The following is an 18,507-nucleotide window of genomic DNA, read 5'->3' as shown; positions in this document are numbered from 1 at the left end:
CCCTGGCTAAGATACCATGCTGTCTGTCGTTTTACATTAGGCCTGCCCTCTGTCTAGCTCCCCTGGCTAAGATACCATGCTGTCTGTTGTTTTACATTAGGCCTGCCCTCTGTCTAGCTCCCCTGGCTAAGATACCATGCTGTCTGTTGTTTTACATTAGGCCTGCCCTCTGTCTAGCTCCCCTGGCTAAGATACCATGCTGTCTGTTGTTTTACATTAGGCCTGCCCTCTGTCTAGCTCCCCTGGCTAAGATACCATGCTGTCTGTTGTTTTACATTAGGCCTGCCCTCTGTCTAGCTCCCCTGGCTAAGATACCATGCTGTCTGTTGTTTTACATTAGGCCTGCCCTCTGTCTAGCTCCCCTGGCTAAGATACCATGCTGTCTGTTGTTTTACATTAGGCCTGCCCTCTGCCTAGCTCCCCTGGCTAAGATACCATGCTGTCTGTTGTTTTACATTAGGCCTGCCCTCTGTCTAGCTCCCCTGGCTAAGATACCATGCTGTCTGTTGTTTTACATTAGGCCTGCCCTCTGTCTAGCTCCCCTGGCTAAGATACCATGCTGTCTGTTGTTTTACATTAGGCCTGCCCTCTGTCTAGCTCCCCTGGCTAAGATACCATGCTGTCTGTTGTTTTACATTAGGCCTGCCCTCTGTCTAGCTCCCCTGGCTAAGATACCATGCTGTCTGTTGTTTTACATTAGGCCTGCCCTCTGTCTAGCTCCCCTGGCTAAGATACCATGCTGTCTGTTGTTTTACATTAGGCCTGCCCTCTGTCTAGCTCCCCTGGCTAAGATACCATGCTGTCTGTTGTTTTACATTAGGCCTGCCCTCTGTCTAGCTCCCCTGGCTAAGATACCATGCTGTCTGTTGTTTTACATTAGGCCTGCCCTCTGTCTAGCTCCCTGGCTAAGATACCATGCTGTCTGTCGTTTTACATTAGACCTGCCCTCTGTCTAGCTCCCCTGGCTAAGATACCATGCTGTCTGTTGTTTTACATTAGACCTGCCCTCTGTCTAGCTCCCCTGGCTAAGATACCTTGCTGTCTGTCGTTTTACATCCAGGAATGAAGACGTAGTGAAGAGAGGCTGTTATTTAACCTCTCATTTGAATGCTTCACAGATGTCGTCAGAGTCAGAGGCGTTTGTCGTTTTTCAGAAGGGCAGATGTCTTTATCTAGCCCAGCCCCATATGTGTCCGTTCTGCCCGTCCATATGTCTGTCTGTTTGTCCGCTTGTGGTGTTCACAACTCGCATCAGTTTAAAAAGTGTTTGCAGACAGACAGAGATGTTGAACATTGGTCCATTGATGTTCCCTTGCTATGGATTAGTATAATGAGGATTCACCCACCTCTGTTTCAGAGCACACTGCGGTGTTGTGTGATTCATTAAAGCCTCTCATTTAGATAAAAACCAGGCTACAAAAACCTGTAATTGTTTCAGCCAGGGGTAATTGAATGCTAACAGTCCTGCATGTAAAACTGAATAATTAATTTGTGTTTGCTGATCTATGTCTATTGTGTCACAACAGCTTCGTGGACCAAAATGAAAGAGACATGGTGTTGTTTTGGCGTTGTTTTGGTTTTAGTGTGCGAGTAGTAGGATGACACTGACAGCGTCAGGGAGGGTATCGATCCCTAACCTTAATTACCCAGCATGCCGTAGATCTCTACAGCAGGCAGCGAGAGCTCATCAACTGTGTGTGTGTGTGTCTACAGCTGGCAGCGAGAGCTCGTCTCCCATAAACACCTCATTAAACCGTTGGGATAACGTTGTAGCTCTGACCACATGAAAGAGGAAGCCTACTAAAAGGGCTACTAAAAGGGCTTCTCAAACAGGGGAAGCGTGGCCATTGTTGAGCTGTACTAGAGCCAATAGGACTAAAACCACTGTTTTAGTACAACACAGCCTGTGTGTGACTGTACCATACACTAGATCCCACTATTCACTTTTCTTTGGATTAAAAGCTGTACTACCACAATAAAACCCAACCAAAGTGTTACATTTTGAGCAGCAGGCAGGCAGTGAGGGGTGTGGCCTTAAGCCCTGTGATTACCACTGTGATATGGGTGATAAAGGAGAGGGAGAAACTCATGACCCGTGACTGAACCTCCTTTCTGTCTGGGTGGATCTCCTGCTATGCACTCCCTTATCCTCACCTCCCCTTCTCTCTCCCTACCCAGCCACACACAGTGTTGTGGGTGTTCGTCGGGGCTGGCTGGAGCTGGCTGAGTGGAAGCATGTGGACATGTGGTCAGACTAGAGGGACTTCCTCCTCTCCCACGGGTGTAGCCCCTCCACTCCGCTCGGCTCGCTACGCTTCACAGGATAACTAAGATCAGCTGCCCGCTACACGCTCACCGTCACTTCCTTTAGCTTTTGATTGGCTGTGTTTGTTGGTTCAGCAGTTGGGTGACCATTTTGAAATGTTGTAACATGTAATTTACCATGAATCTCAAGTGTTTTTTTTACTTCACTGAAAATTCTACAAAAACAAAAATATTTTGACTTCACTGATATTCTCAGTTCTGTACACATTTCTGGCTTTACCATTCGATGTATTTTCTCGACAGGGAGCAGATTTGTTTGGTTTCACAATACAGACACTTAGCACTATGATAGTAGTCCCCTTATTGTCTGTTTCCAGTTGACAGTTTACCTCCCCTCTGTTCACTGTAACGTAAGAGAGTAGAGGCCAAGGCTAGCTGGTGTTTTCCTTTGGACTGGAGGGGTTCTGTTCTCTTCTCAGTGAGTAATAGTCTCTCTGTGTGTTTGATTTGGACTGGGTTGTGTGTGTGTGTGTGTGTGTATGTGTGTGTACAGTAGGTTGTGTTGTGTGTGTCCTGTGTTAACTTCTCACCAGCCTCCCAAGCCCTTACTATGGACGTAGGCACTCCTGTGGCTGGGTCTGTAGCCATGGCCCACCCGGTGTTGATCTCTGTCTTTATAACCCTCCCTCACTGTCTGTCTCCCTCCCTCACGGTCTGTCTGTCTCCCTCTCTGTCTGTTTGTCTCCCTCCCTTTCTGTCTGTCTGTCTGTCTCCTTCTCTCTCTGTCTCTGTCTGTCTTTATGTTTGTCCGTCTACCGCCCCTCTCTGTCTCCGTCCCTCCTCCCTTCCTGCCTGTCTGTGACTCGCTCCCTGTTGTCCTCCCTCTCTGTCTGTCACCCTGTCTGTCTGTCTGTCTCACTCCCTCTCCTTCTCGCTCTATCTCTGTCTTTCCCCCCCCCTCCCTCCCCCTCCCTCCCCCTCCCTCCCCTTGCCTCCCTCTGTCTATGTAAATATTGGTAACACTTTACTCCCCTCTCCTTACAGAATGTGTATCATGTCCCCTCCCTCTCCTTACAGAATGTGTATCATGTCCCCTCCTCTCCTTACAGAATGTCTATCATGTGTCCTCTCTCTCCTTACAGAATGTCTATCATGTCCCCTCCCTCTCCTTACAGAATCTATCATGTCCCCTCCCTCTCAGAATGTCTATCATGTCCCCTCCCTCTCCTTACAGAATGTCTATCATGTCCCCTCCCTCTCCTTACAGAATGTCTATCATGTCCCCTCCCTCTCCTTACAGAATGTCTATCATGTCCCCTCCCCCTCTCCTTACAGAATGTCTATCATGTCCCCTCCCTCTCCTTACAGAATGTCTATCATGTCCCCTCCCTCTCCTTACAGAATGTCTATCATGTCCCCTCTCTCTCCTTACAGAATGTCTATCATGTCCCCTCTCTCTCCTTACAGAATGTCTATCATGTCCCCTCTCTCTCCTTACAGAATGTCTATCATGTCCCCTCCCTCTCCTTACAGAATGTCTATCATGTCCCCTCCCTCTCCTTACAGAATGTCTATCATGTCCCCTCCCTCTCCTTACAGAATGTCTATCATGTCCCCTCCCTCTCCTTACAGAATGTCTATCATGTCCCCTCCTCTCCTTACAGAATGTCTATCATGTCCTTACCTATCATGTCCCCTCCCTCTCCTTACAGAATGTCTATCATGTCCCCTCTCTCTCCTTACAGAATGTCTATCATGTCCCCTCCCTCTCCTTACAGAATGTCTATCATGTCCCCTCCTCTCCTTACAGAATGTCTATCATGTCCCCTCCCTCTCCTTACAGAATGTCTATCATGTCCCCTCCCTCTCCTTACAGAATGTCTATCATGTCCCCTCCCTCTCCTTACAGAATGTCTATCATGTCCCCTCCCTCTCCTTACAGAATGTCTCCTCTCCTTCAGAATGTCATGTCCCCTCCTCTCCTTACAGAATGTCTATCATGTCCCCTCCCTCTCCTTACAGAATGTCTATCATGTCCCCTCCCTCTCCTTACAGAATGTCTATCATGTCCCCTCCCTCTCCTTACAGAATGTCTATCATGTCCCTCTCCTTACAGAATGTCCATGTCCCCCCTCTCCTTACAGAATGTCTATCATGTCCCTCCCTCTCCTTACAGAATGTCTATCATGTCCCCTCCCTCTCCTTACAGAATGTCTATCATGTCCCCTCCCTCTATACAGAATGTCCCCTGTCCCCTCCCTCTCCTTACAGAATGTCTATCATGTCCTCCCTCTCCTTACAGAATGTCTATCATGTCCCCTCCTCTCCTTACAGAATGTCTATCATGTCCCCTCCTCTCCTTACAGAATGTCCCCTATCTTACAGAATGTCCCCTCTCTCTCCTTACAGAATGTCTATCATGTCCCCTCCCTCTCCTTACAGAATGTCTATCATGTCCCCTCCCTCTCCTTACAGAATGTCTATCATGTCCCCTCCTCTCCTTACAGAATGTCTATCATGTCCCCTCTCTCTCCTTACAGAATGTCTATCATGTCTCCTCCCTCTCCTTACAGAATGTCTATCATGTCCCCTCCCTCTCCTTACAGAATGTCTATCATGTCCCCTCCCTCTCCTTACAGAATGTCTATCATGTCCCCTCCCTCTCCTTACAGAATGTCTATCATGTCCCCTCCCTCTCCTTACAGAATGTCTATCATGTCCCCTCCCTCTCCTTACAGAATGTCTATCATGTCCCCTCCCTCTCCTTACAGAATGTCTATCATGTCCCCTCTCTCTCCTTACAGAATGTCTATCATGTCCCCTCCCTCTCCTTACAGAATGTCTATCATGTCCCCTCCCTCTCCTTACAGAATGTCTATCATGTCCCCTCCCTCTCCTTACAGAATGTCTATCATGTCCCCTCTCTCTCCTTACAGAATGTCTATCATGTCCCCCCTCCCTCTCCTTACAGAATGTCTATCATGTCCCCTCCCTCTCCTTACAGAATGTCTATCATGTCCCCTCCCTCTCCTTACAGAATGTCTATCATGTCCCCTCCCTCTCCTTACAGAATGTCTATATGTCCCTCTCTCTCCTTACAGAATGTCTATCATGTCCCCTCTCTCCTTACAGAATGTCTATCATGTCCCCTCCTCTCCTTACAGAATGTCTATCATGTCCCCTCCCTCTCCTTACAGAATGTCTATCATGTCCCCTCCCTCTCCTTACAGAATGTCTATCATGTCCCCTCCCTCTCCTTACAGAATGTCTATCATGTCCCCTCCCCTCCTCCTCCTTCCTTACAGAATGTCTATCATGTCCCCTCCCTCTCCTTACAGAATGTCTATCATGTCCCTCCCTCTCCTTACAGAATGTCTATCATGTCTTACAGAATGTCATATGTCCCTCCCTCTCCTTACAGAATGTCTATATGTCCCTCCCTCTCCTTACAGAATGTCTAATATGTCTCCTCCCTCTCCTTCCAGAATGTCTATCATGTCCCCTCCCTCTCCTTACAGAATGTCTAATATGTCTCCTCCCTCTCCTTACAGAATGTCTATCATGTCCCCTCCCTCTCCTTACAGAATGTCTAATATGTCTCCTCCCTCTCCTTCCAGAATGTCTATCATGTCCCCTCCCTCTCCTTACAGAATGTCTAATATGTCTCCTCCACTCTCCTTCCAGAATGTCTAATATGTCCCCTCCCTCTCCTTACAGAATGTCTAATATGTCTCCTCCACTCTCCTTCCAGAATGTCTAATATGTCCCCTCCCTCTCCTTACAGAATGTCTAATATGTCTCCTCCACTCTCCTTACAGAATGTCTATATGTCCCCTCCCTCTCCTTACAGAATGTCTATATGTCTCCTCCACTCTCCTTACAGAATGTCTCCATCAGAATGTCTAATATGTCTCCTCCACTCTCCTTACAGAATGTCTAATATGTCTCCTCCACTCTTACAGAATGTCTAATATGTCCTCCACTCTTACAGAATATCTAATATGTCTCCTCCACTCTCCTTACAGAATGTCTATCATGTCCCCTCCCTCTCCTTACAGAATGTCTATATGTCTCCTCCCTCTCCTTACAGAATGTCTAATATGTCTCCCCTACAGAATGTCTAATATGTCTCCTCTCTTACAGAATGTCTATGTCTCCTCACTCTTACAGATTATCTAATATGTCCCCTCCCTCTCCTTACAGAATGTCTATGTCTCCTCCACTCTCCTTACAGAATGTCTAATATGTCCTCCTCTCTTACAGAATGTCTATATGTCTCCTCCACTCTTACAGAATGTCTAATATGTCTCTCCTTACAGAATGTCTTCCAGAATGTCTAATATGTCCCCTCCCTCTCCTTACAGAATGTCTATCATGTCTCCTCCACTCTCCTTACAGAATGTCTAATATGTCCCCTCCTCTCCTTACAGAATGTCTATCATGTCCCCTACAGAATGTCTAATATGTCTCCTCCTTACAGAATGTCTAATATGTCCCTCCCTCTCCTTACAGAATGTCTAATATGTCTCCTCCACTCTTACAGAATGTCTAATATGTCTCCTCCACTCTTACAGAATGTCTAATATGTCTCCTCCACTCTTACAGAATATCTAATATGTCTCCTCCACTCTCCTTCCAGAATGTGTATCATGTCCCCTCCCTCTCCTTACAGAATGTCTAATATGTCTCCTCCACTCTCCTTACAGAATGTCTAATATGTCTCCTCCACTCTTACAGAATGTCTAATATGTCTCCTCCACTCTTACAGAATGTCTAATATGTCTCCTCCACTCTTACAGAATATCTAATATGTCCCCTCCCTCTCCTTACAGAATGTCTAATATGTCTCCTCCACTCTCCTTACAGAATGTCTAATATGTCTCCTCCCTCTCCTTACAGAATGTGTATCATGTCCCCTCCCTCTCCTTACAGAATGTCTATCATGTCCCCTCCCTCTCCTTACAGAATGTCTATATGTCCCCTCCCTCTCCTTACAGAATGTCTAATATGTCTCCTCCACTCTTACAGAATGTCTAATATGTCTCCTCCACTCTTACAGAATGTCTAATATGTCTCCTCCACTCTTACAGAATATCTAATATGTCCCCTCCCTCTCCTTACAGAATGTCTAATATGTCTCCTCCACTCTCCTTACAGAATGTCTAATATGTCTCCTCCACTCTTACAGAATGTCTAATATGTCTCCTCCACTCTTACAGAATGTCTAATATGTCTCCTCCACTCTTACAGAATATCTAATATGTCTCCTCCACTCTCCTTCCAGAATGTCTAATATGTCCCCTCCCTCTCCTTACAGAATGTCTAATATGTCTCCTCCACTCTCCTTACAGAATGTCTAATATGTCTCCTCCACTCTTACAGAATGTCTAATATGTCTCCTCCACTCTCCTTACAGAATGTCTAATATGTCTCCTCCACTCTTACAGAATGTCTAATATGTCTCCTCCACTCTTACAGAATGTCTAATATGTCTCCTCCACTCTCCTTACAGAATGTCTAATATGTCTCCTCCACTCTTACAGAATGTCTAATATGTCTCCTCCACTCTTACAGAATGTCTAATATGTCTCCTCCACTCTTACAGAATATCTAATATGTCTCCTCCACTCTCCTTCCAGAATGTGTATCATGTCCCCTCCCTCTCCTTACAGAATATCTAATATGTCTCCTCCACTCTCCTTACAGAATGTGTATCATGTCCCCTCCCTCTCCTTACAGAATGTCTAATATGTCTCCTCCACTCTCCTTACAGAATGTCTATGTAAATATCAACCGCATCATGTCTGTGGGGAACCGGCTGTTGGAGTCTGGGCACTACGCATCGCAGCAGATCCAGCAGATCTCAGGTCAGTTGGAGCAGGAGTGGAAGGCTTTCGCTGCTGCCTTGGACGAACGCTCCACCCTACTGGAGATGTCTGCTGCCTTCCACCTGAAGGTGGACCAGGTGAGGAGGAAGCACACACACACACACAGACAACAACACTCGCACACACACATTGGGATTTTCCAGATTGAACAGGAAAGGGCCAAAACACTCTGACCCTCTACTACCTGTTCCAGCGGTGTGGTCCTACAGAGACCCACACTCTTGTTATTTTCCTCTCTCTTTTCCTCTCTCTGCCTCGATTTGCTCCCCCTCCTTTCTCCGTCTTTCATCACTTAAGCTTTTTCTTCCCGTCTGTCTTCCTTTCTCCTCCTCCCTCTCTGCATTCTTCTCTCTTCACCTCTATTGTAGTGCATGAGGTCAGGTTGAAACCAGATGTCCAGAGTAGCAGGGTGGGCAGTATTGTTATAGACTACATGTTTCTGTACCCTACTGTCCGCAAGGATTTGAAGCTACTCCATAGATTGAATCTTCCCCTGCTTTGGAAGAGGCTGTATTGTAAGCCCATTTTCTATATGGACTTAGTTGTTGTCATGTGTTTTCCAACAAACTGATTCATATGGAGGTGTCGTATCTGATGTTTGGTTGTGTGCGGTTGGCATGTGAAGCTAAGTTTGAGTTATGTGTGTGTGTGTGTGTGTGTGTGTCTGTGTGTCTGTGTGTGTGTGTGTGTGTGTGTGTGTGTGTGTGTGTGTGTGTGTCTGTGTGTCTGTGTGTGTGTTTGTCTGTGTTTCTTTACCATGGTTCTAGACCTCTCTGTCAGTCTGGGGACGAACAGGGGGATGGTTGAGGAGAAACACAAAGAGAGAGAGAGAGAGAGAGAGAGACACTCACACACTGACATTTTTTTATGACATGATGCCTATGTCTTTTATCTCTGCTCTCTTCATCCCTTCATTTCTGGAATAATCACTTGTTTTGTATCATTATTCTCCTGAAGTACCTCTACTTTCTGTTCTACTTTCCTCTCCTCCTCTCCCTGGCCAGCTCCCACAGGAACAGATGAAAATAGTTCCTATCTCTTAATGGCATTGTAGTACGCTGCTGGGATGATGCAGAGCTAATAATAATGTTAGCTAGGGCTGCCTGAAAGGTAATGTGTTGCTTTCGTCCCCTGCCATGAATGTGTAATTGACTGATATATAAAACAGACAGACAGACAGACAGGGAGGCAGGGAGGGAGGGATGCAGACAGAGACAGAGAGGGAGGGTTAGAGAGACAGACACGAGGACAATTATAAGTATTTTTCAATGCCTGTTTTTGCTATTTACACGTTTTTGTATTTTAGAAGAAGTGTTTTTGTGTGCGCTAGTTACTGTGGTTGGATGATGGCACGTAAAATGTACCTCAAATGCTGTGGTACATTTAGGTAGTCATGACGTTATTTAATCCTTCTAGAATAGAATAGTGTTCAAGTAGTAGAACTAATGCGCTGTTGAGAATTACCATAATTTACCTTTAACCTTCTATAGGTTTTGGTCTCTTTTCCAACTGTACCACACACCACCATGCACACACACCCTTGTGATTACCATTATAATGTGTGATCGTGTGTGTGTGTGTGTGTGTCTCCTCCAGTACATGGGTAATGTGGAGCCGTGGTGTAAGGCGTGTGGAGAAGGAGACCTGCCCTCTGAGCTACAGGACTTGGAGGACACCATCCACCATCACACAGGACTCTATGAGCACATCACCACTGCCTACTCTGAGGTACTATGGGGCCTGCAGTCACTACATATTCTGGTGCCCAGTGCTCATGTACTGAAGGGATTAGTCAGTGATTAGCACTTTTTGTGTCGTCGTGCTTTAAAGTAAAATAGCATCTGCAACATGCACTAAAGAAATCCTGCATACATTTGATTCAGTTGTGTTTTCAAAGTTCATTGTCAACCTTTTCCTCACCTCACCTGGGATCTCTCCTATCTTCTCCTTTCCTCTCCAGGTGAGCCAAGACGGGAAGTCCCTATTGGACAAGCTGCAACGGCCCCTGACCCCGGGTAGTGCTGATTCGCTGACGGCCTCGGCCAACTACTCCAAGGCGGTGCACCACGTACTGGACATCATCCACGAGGTGCTACACCACCAGAGACAACTGGAAAACATCTGGCAACACCGCAAGGTCCGGCTGCACCAGCGCCTGCAGCTCTGTGTCTTCCAACAGGACGTCCAGCAGGTACACACGCTTAGGAAGACGCAGGCACACACACACACACACACACACACACACACACACACACACACAGTGACACAAACATACACACAAACACACACGAACAAACATACAGAATACATAATACACAGACACCTTACCGTCATTGTCAGGGACCAATATACCTACTGTACAGTGTTTTATTCATATAAAACATGATTTTCATGCATGTTCAAAACTAAAGAGAACTGTGTTGTAATTTTGCGGGGTACATTTATCCATCTCCACTTTCTTCAAAGCGTTTTCAGTGGCTCCTGGGGTTTCTGAGTGAAAACGTATCTTTGTGAGTGGCTGACAGACCCTTGTGATTAGGACTGAGCTGGTTTCTACTTCTCTGTGCCCTGTGGACATGCTTGTTATTCTCTGTTTCTCTGTTTCTCTGTTTCTCTCTCTCTCTCTCTCTCTCTCTCTCTCTCTCTCTCTCTCTCTCTCTCTCTCTCTCTGTGTTTCTCTCTCTCCTGATACGCACTAGTTGCCATGGTAATCCAATTTACTGCCACGTAATGTGTTGTGTGTTCCATATGTCCCATAGAATGATGCGCTCTAAGAGGAGAGACCTTGAAAAACCACAATCAAAATCCTGTTTATTCTTCTATTCAGCAATAATAGTGAGATGAGGCAGCTGGCCACCCATCTGTTCAATAAATAATAAGGCCGTTATTAACTGAGATATATTATCACAGTCCATAGAAAGCCTGACACGTTGGTCTGTAGTGGATTATGGATTTCTTCATCCATGTTTCCTTATTAAAAGTACCAGGCTGTGTCCCAAATAACACCCTATTCCCTATATAGTGCACTACTTTTGACCAAAACCTTATGGACTAGGAATAGGGGGCCATTTGAGACGCAGACCCCGACTTGGCACAGTGATGCAGAGCAGAGGGTAGAGGGTGGGTCTGAACTGGGAAGGCATTATGTTATGGCAGCAGCCTTGAACAGAACAGGGCCGTCTGTAGAACTGTCCCAGACACAGTTCGTCAAGCTGAAAGTCCCAAAGCTCCCCCTTGTGGCGCAGCACATCAGATGCATACAGACCAATAATGTCCCTGTTCATAGGGTAGTAGTCACCACACCTGGGTTCAAATAGTATCTGTTTTCTTGCAAATGCTTCAAGCATTTAATTGAGCCTGCATGCAGTGCTGGGGGTGCATTTTTGGGACTAGCCTATTTAATTGGTTCCATTGTAGCCAGCAGGCAGGCTCAACCAAACGGTCAACGTATCTGATTCCAAGTAGCGACTATCCTAAGGCCCATCACTGTACACAGATGTTGTCATCGAGCATGTGCTACATCTCTCTAGGGTCCTAATAACAGCCTTTATTAGACACGGCTCTGGCAAACCCTCTCTGTACCAGGGGTATTTCAGTCTCTCACTCTCGCCCCTGTGTGTGTGTGTGTGTGTGTGTGTGTGTGTGTGTGTGTGTGTGTGTGTGTGTGTGTGTGTGTGTGTGTGTGTGTGTGTGTGTGTGTGTGTGTGTGTGTGTGTGTGTGTGTGTGTGTGTGTGTGTGTGTGTGTGTGTGTGTGTGTGCAGGTGCTGGACTGTGTGTGTGTGCAGGTGCTGGACTGGATAGAGAACCATGGTGAAGCCTTCCTCAGTAAGCATACCGGAGTGGGGAAGTCCCTACACAGAGCTCGGGCCCTACAGAAGAGGCACGAGGACTTTGAGGAGGTGGCCCAGGTGAGCTGGGACACACGCACACACACACACACACACACACACACACACACACACACACACAAAGAAAAATAGTATTATAGTTTGTGAACTTATTCATTTTTATATTATTTGTCATATGTTCATTAACTCAGCAAAAAAAGAAACGTCCTCTCACTGTCAACTGCGTTTATTTTCAGCAAACTTAACATGTGTAAATATTTGTATGAACATAACAACATTCAGTAACTGAGACATAAACTGAACAAGTTCCACAGACATGTGACTAACAGAAATAGAATAATGTGTCCCTGAACAAAGGGGGGGTCAAAATCAAAAGTAACAGTCAGTATCTGGTGTGGCCACCAGCTGCATTAAGTACTGCAGTGCATCTCCTCCGCATGGACTGAACCAGATTTGCAAGTTCTTGCAGTGAGATGTTACCCCACTCTTCCACCAAGACACCTGCAAGTTCCCGGACATTTCTGGAGGGAATGGGCCTAGTCCTCACCCTCCGATCCAACATGTCCCAGACATGCTAAATGGGATTGAGATCCTGTCTCTTCGCTGGCCTTGGCAGAACACTGACATTCCTGTCTTGCAGGAATACACGCACAGAAGGAGCAGTATGGCTGGTGGCATTGTCATGTTGGAGGGTCATGTCAGGATGAGCCTGCAGGAAGAGTACCACATGAGGGAGGAGGATGTCTTCCCCGTAACGCACAGCGTTGAGATTGCCTGCAATGACAACAAGCTCAGTCCGATGATGCTGTGACACACCACCCCAGACCATGACGGACCCTCCACCTCCAAATCGATTCCGCTACAGAGTACAGGCCTCGGTGTGATGCTCATTCCTTCGACAATAAAAGTGAATCCGACCATCACCCCTGGTGAGACAAAACTGCAACTCATCAGCAAAGAGCACTTTTTGCCAATCCTGCCTGGTCCAGCGATGGTGGGTTTGTGCCCATAGGCGACGTTGTTGCCAGTGATGTCTGGTGTGGACCTGCCTTACAACAGTCGTACAAGCCATCAGTCCAGCCCTCTCAGCCTATTGCGGACAGTCTGAGCACTGATGGAGAGATTCTGAGTTCCTGGTGTAACTCGGGCAGTTGTTGTTGCCATCCTGTACCTGTCCCACAGGTGTGATGTTCGGATGTATCTATCCTGTGCAGGTGTTGTTACACGTGGTCTGCCACTGCGAGGCCGATCACCTGTCCGTCCTGTCTCCCTGTAGCGCTGTCTTAGGCGTCTCACAGTACGGACATTGCAATTTATTGCCCTTGCCACATCTGCAGTCCTCATACCTCCTTGCTGCATGCCTAAGGCACATTCACGCAGATGAGCAGGGACCCTGGGTATCTTTCTTTTGGTGTTTTACAGAGTCAGTAGAAAGGCCTCTTTAGTGTCCTAAGTTTTCATAACTGTGACCTTAATTGCCTACTGTCTGTAAGCTGTTAGCGTCTTAACAACCGTTACACAGGTGCATGTTCATTAATTGTTTATGGTTCATTGAACAAGCATGTGAAACAGTGTTTAAACCTTTTACAATGAAAATCTGTGAAGTTATTTGGATTTCTACGAATTATCTTTGAAAGACAGGGTCCTGAAAAGGGGACATATCTTCTTTTGCTGAGTTTATAATTACCTGTAATGTGGCAGTCTGCATAATGTCTCTTCTAATGTCCCCCTATCCAGAACACCTATACTAACGCTGACAAGCTGCTGGAGGCAGCAGAGCAGCTGGCCCAGACAGGAGAATGTGATCCAGAGGAGATCTACCAGGCAGCCCACCAGCTAGAGGACCGCATTCAGGACTTTGTACGTCGCGTGGAGCAACGTAAGGTCCTGCTGGACATGTCTGTGGCCTTCCATACTCACGTCAAAGAGGTACGAGTCTGGGTCCCCTTATAGGATTATACAGTAGATCTGTACCGGTTGAAAAAACTGTACTAATGAAAGTTATTGTTGTATTCGATCTACAGTATGTCTCTAGTCAGGGCTATGGCTCAGAGTCTACTAAATTGCATGAATCTGAGTGTGAAACGACTTTAAACCTTTTTAACTATTAAAGAAAGTTGTGTGTATTGAGAAGTGCCAGCTAGCTGTTGTAATATTGATACCCCTCTAGAGGTGGTAATGACATCTGGTGTAGATGTTCTCATGGTAGGGCTGTGTGAGCGTTCTCCCCTGCTCACCCTGAGGAAAGTTTAAGTTCAACCTTTAAAGGAGTTCAACCTCCCCCCTCGTCCCAGCCCAGTTAGTGTTGTGAAAGAGATGACAGCCAGCCAGGGTAGTAAAGAGGTACAGGAGTTTAGCGACATGAAGAATTTATTACATCAATACTGCCACACAACAGAGTGGAAGTGTGAGTGTGTGTGCTTGCGTGCATTATATTGTATTTATACAACGGTTGGGTCTAATCCTGAATGCTGATTGGATAAAACCGCATTCCAGCCAGTGTCTTTTCCGTAAGTTACCACCGGCTAAATCTATGACGATAAAATGCCTATTTACTCTGTTCCATCTGACTGCGCAATCCACTGTCTCATCAGCCCAGCCAGGCAATTTATAAAATTTATCTCCACTATAAAAAGCATCTAGCATCATTTTTTTATACTAACATTTAGTTTTCAACAGAGGAGATTTGTATAAACCTTGCTGTATGTCTCCCGACATTTGCAACATTGTTTCAATTTTCAAATTCGACCCCCTGCTGTCACATTAGTAATGAAGGTGTCGGGAGTCAATTGTTGGGATGAGACAGACAGGCAACTTTTTTCAGACAGTCGAAGTCATGAATTGGCATAAATTGTATGGATATATACAGAGAAATATCAATAGAAAACAGGTCAAACGAAATGAAGTGCAGCTAGTTTGTAGTCTTTCCAGCTTCAGTTTGAAGTGATTGTGTTAGCTGTGTTGTAGGCTAGCTCCTCTGAACAACAGTGTCCTGACGAGAGAGCACACCTATAGGTGAAATCGCGCACCATCAAATCAAATCAAATTTTATTGGTCACATACACATGGTTAGCAGATGTTAATGTGAGTGTAGCGAAATGCTTGTGCTTCTAGTTCTGACTGTGCATTAATATCTAACAAGTAATCTAACCATTTCACAACAATTACCTTACAAGTGTTATGGAATGAATAAGAATATGTACATATAAATATATGGATGAGCGATGGCCGAACGGCATAGGCAAGATGCAGTAGATGGTATAGAGTACAGTATATACATATGAGATGAGTAATGTATATGTAAACATTATATAAAGTGGCATTGTTTAAAGTGACTAGTGATACATTTATTACATCCAATTTTTTATTATTAAAGTGGCTAGAGATTTGAGTCAGTATGTTGGCAGTAGCCACTCAATGTTAGTGGTGGCTGTTTAACAGTCTGATGGCATTGAAATAGAAGCTGTTTTTCAGGCTCTCGGTCCCTGCTTTAATGCACCTGTACTGATCTCGCCTTCTGGATGATAGTGGGGTGAACAGGCAGTGGCTCGGGTGGTTGTTGTCCTTGATGATCTTTATGGCCTTCTGTGACATTGGGTGGTGTAGGTGTCCTGCAGGGCAGGTAGTTTGCCCCTGGTGATGTGTTGTGCAGACCTCACTACCCTCTGGAGAGCCTTACTGTTGTGGGCGGAGCAGTTGCCATACCAGCCGTTGATACAGCCTGACAGGATGCTCTCGATTGTGCATCTGTAAAAGTTTGTGAGTGTTTTCTGTGACAAGCCAAATTTCTCCACCCTCCTGAGGTTGAAGAGGCGCTGCCTTCACCACGCTGTCTGTGTGGGTGGACCATTTCGGTTTGTCTGTGATGTGTACGCCGAGTTACTTAAACCTTTCCACCTTCTCCACTACTGTCCAGTCGATGTGGATAGGGGGGTGCTCCCTCTGCTGTTTCTTGAAGTCCACGATCATCTCCTTTGTTTTGTTGACGTTGAGTGTGAGGATATTCGCCTGACACCACACTCTGACACCACACTCATTAGCTCATTGTTATGGATGTATCTAAATAAATGTCACTAGAAAATAGCTTAAACAAATGCAAATGCAGCTACTTTGTTGTTATTCTGGCTACACTGTTTGATGTGACTGTAAGTTAGCCGTTATTGGCTAGCTAGCAAGCAAGGCATAAGAATGTTGCCAGCCAATGGAACGTTTAGAACAAACGACTGGGTCGCGTCCATGGATACAGAACAAAAAGACTTAGATTTGGGTATGTCATTTTAGGCAAAACATTTTTAAAGAGGCGGATCGGTTTGGCACGGTTTGCCGGCACTCTAACAACACCAGTGTGTGACTCTGACACTGACATATAGGCATCTTTTCCTGAGCGTAACACACATCTCCAACAGCCTAAACATCTTCCAAACACCTAAATATCCTCCAAACACCTTATTCTCGGGCATCATCACTTACTGATGTGTCCTGTGACAGTGGATGGGCTGTCCATAGTGACTCTGACACTGACATATAGGCATCTGTTCCTGAGCGTAACACACATCTCAAACAGCCTAAACCCAGTGCCTCCCTCCCCCTCTACTCTCTTCCACTAGACTAGAGCCTCTAGCTATTGCCACAATTTAAGAAGCTGTTCTGTTTCTGAAATGCCTTCTATTCAAAGCTGTAATTTGTCATGCCTTTATTTGTGGTGAAGATTACGTGTGTTGTGTTTGAAAGGTTTCCCTTGTAAGAAGGCAGACCTTTGGAATGAGTGTTTCTTCCCATTGTTCAATGTTGTGGCTGATAGAGAGGTGGCAGTTTTACCTATAGAGGTGGTTCTTCACTATAGTCTCCTAAAAACAACATGAAGCTTTTATGAGAACGTTAACTTGCAGTCTGTGTTGTTTCAATCAATGTCATTCGTTTAGGCATTAATGAACAGCATTAACCTTTCTGTAAAGGTTCTGTGCCAGTGCGCTGTACTTTACTCTGCGTGCTGACATTGATATCATCTTTACAGTGCATGACTCACACAGTGGTTGGTGGTGGCCTGATTTCTTTTATGTGTCCATATGGTGTAATAATACCCATCTGTTGTATGGAGGTGGTTGGATTAGGCCCAGTTCCAACTTTCCTCCTCTGTTCTTAGCCAGTGTCGTGTTTGCCTGTCCTTGTGTGTTATTATAGAAAAATAGAGCTGTATGAACTGGAACAAAACACAATTTTGGTCTCAAATGGCATACTATTCCCTACATAGCACACTTATTTTGAAAAGGGCCCTACGGGAGCTGGTCAAAAGTAGTGCACTATATAGGGAATAGGGTGGCATTTGGGATGCATAGAAAAAAAGCGGTGGGTAGTAGATTGGGCAGGGAGGGTCCGACATGCTGGTACGGGTGTTTTGGTTTGGGCCACCATGCCAATATAACCAGATGGTTAATCCTGCCACAATGACTCAATGCAGCTCCCTCCTTCACTCCTCTTTCTCTCCCTCTCTCCTCTGCTTTTCATTTGTCCATCTTTACCTGCCTCTCTGTGTGATAGCAGTCTTCTCCTTTACCTTTCTAGTGTGTTTGTAGCGTAACAAGTTGCTCTCGTGTGATTGGCCGGCAGACCTCTTACTGTATTTCTGATTGGCCGCCTGGGTTGTCTGTCACTGTCACTGTGTGCCCATGCAGCTGTGGACGTGGTTGGAGGAGCTGCAGAAGGAGCTGCTGGACGATGTGTATGCTGAGTCTGTGGAGGCGGTGCAGGACCTGATCAAACGCTTCGGCCAGCAGCAACAGACCACCTTGCAGGCCACTGTCAACGTCATCAAGGAGGGAGAGGACCTCATCCAGCAGCTCAGGTAGCTCACAGCGCAGTCATCCTCCATCCTAAATCAATCCCTTCTAGCCCATACCCGCCATAGAAATATCCTACCCCCTCTACTTTTGTAGATCTGAGCTAATTTACCAAGTAATAAAGGTAGTTTATTTAGAACTGTGCAGCATTGTAGAGCAGTATTACTGTCCCCCTAATGTGCATTTACCCTACCATTAAGAGACATTGATAGCAGCACTGCACGCTACTAACTGGCAACAGAGGTGCATTTGAAGCTTCTAAGAGCATGCCGTCTAACACATAATTAAACTCTGCTAGCTGTTCCACCACCTACCATGTTACATGTTGTTCATGATATTGAAAGGAGATATTTAATGTGTTTGTTGACCTGTCTAACCTCTGACTCCGGCCTCCACACAGGGACTCTGCTATCTCCAGTAACAAGACTCCCCACAACAGCTCCATGGCCCACATCCAGAGTGTCCTACAGCAGCTGGACGAGGCCCAGGCTCAGATGGAAGACCTGTTTCAGGAGAGGAAGATCAAACTGGAACTTTTCCTGCAGCTACGCATCTTTGAGAGGGACGCCATCGACGTAAGTGGCCCCCATGTCAATAAAGTTAATATCGATCAATCTATCAATCAACCAATCTCTCATGTCCTCTATTGGCTGTATCTGACCGGTGTC

General features: G+C 45.9%; 1 protein-coding gene across 4 annotated transcripts in view; it reads left to right on the top strand.

Moving 5' to 3' along the window:
- LOC112222534 (triple functional domain protein) overlaps positions 1–18,507 on the top strand; it is a 151,411-nt gene that overhangs the window by 73,320 nt on the left and 59,584 nt on the right. For all 4 annotated transcript variants that reach the window (XM_042304720.1, XM_042304721.1, XM_042304722.1 and 1 more), the window contains 7 exons: positions 8,039–8,230; positions 9,750–9,881; positions 10,114–10,344; positions 11,940–12,062; positions 13,740–13,931; positions 17,675–17,844; positions 18,240–18,414. In XM_042304720.1, coding sequence (XP_042160654.1) covers positions 8,039–8,230; positions 9,750–9,881; positions 10,114–10,344; positions 11,940–12,062; positions 13,740–13,931; positions 17,675–17,844; positions 18,240–18,414 — 1,215 coding nt within the window. The remainder of the gene's footprint in view (positions 1–8,038; positions 8,231–9,749; positions 9,882–10,113; positions 10,345–11,939; positions 12,063–13,739; positions 13,932–17,674; positions 17,845–18,239; positions 18,415–18,507) is intronic.

This window comes from Oncorhynchus tshawytscha, linkage group LG23 (assembly GCF_018296145.1).
Source record: "Oncorhynchus tshawytscha isolate Ot180627B linkage group LG23, Otsh_v2.0, whole genome shotgun sequence".
Taxonomy (NCBI): domain Eukaryota; kingdom Metazoa; phylum Chordata; class Actinopteri; order Salmoniformes; family Salmonidae; genus Oncorhynchus; species Oncorhynchus tshawytscha.
This window is presented reverse-complemented; position numbering and strand designations above follow the sequence as displayed.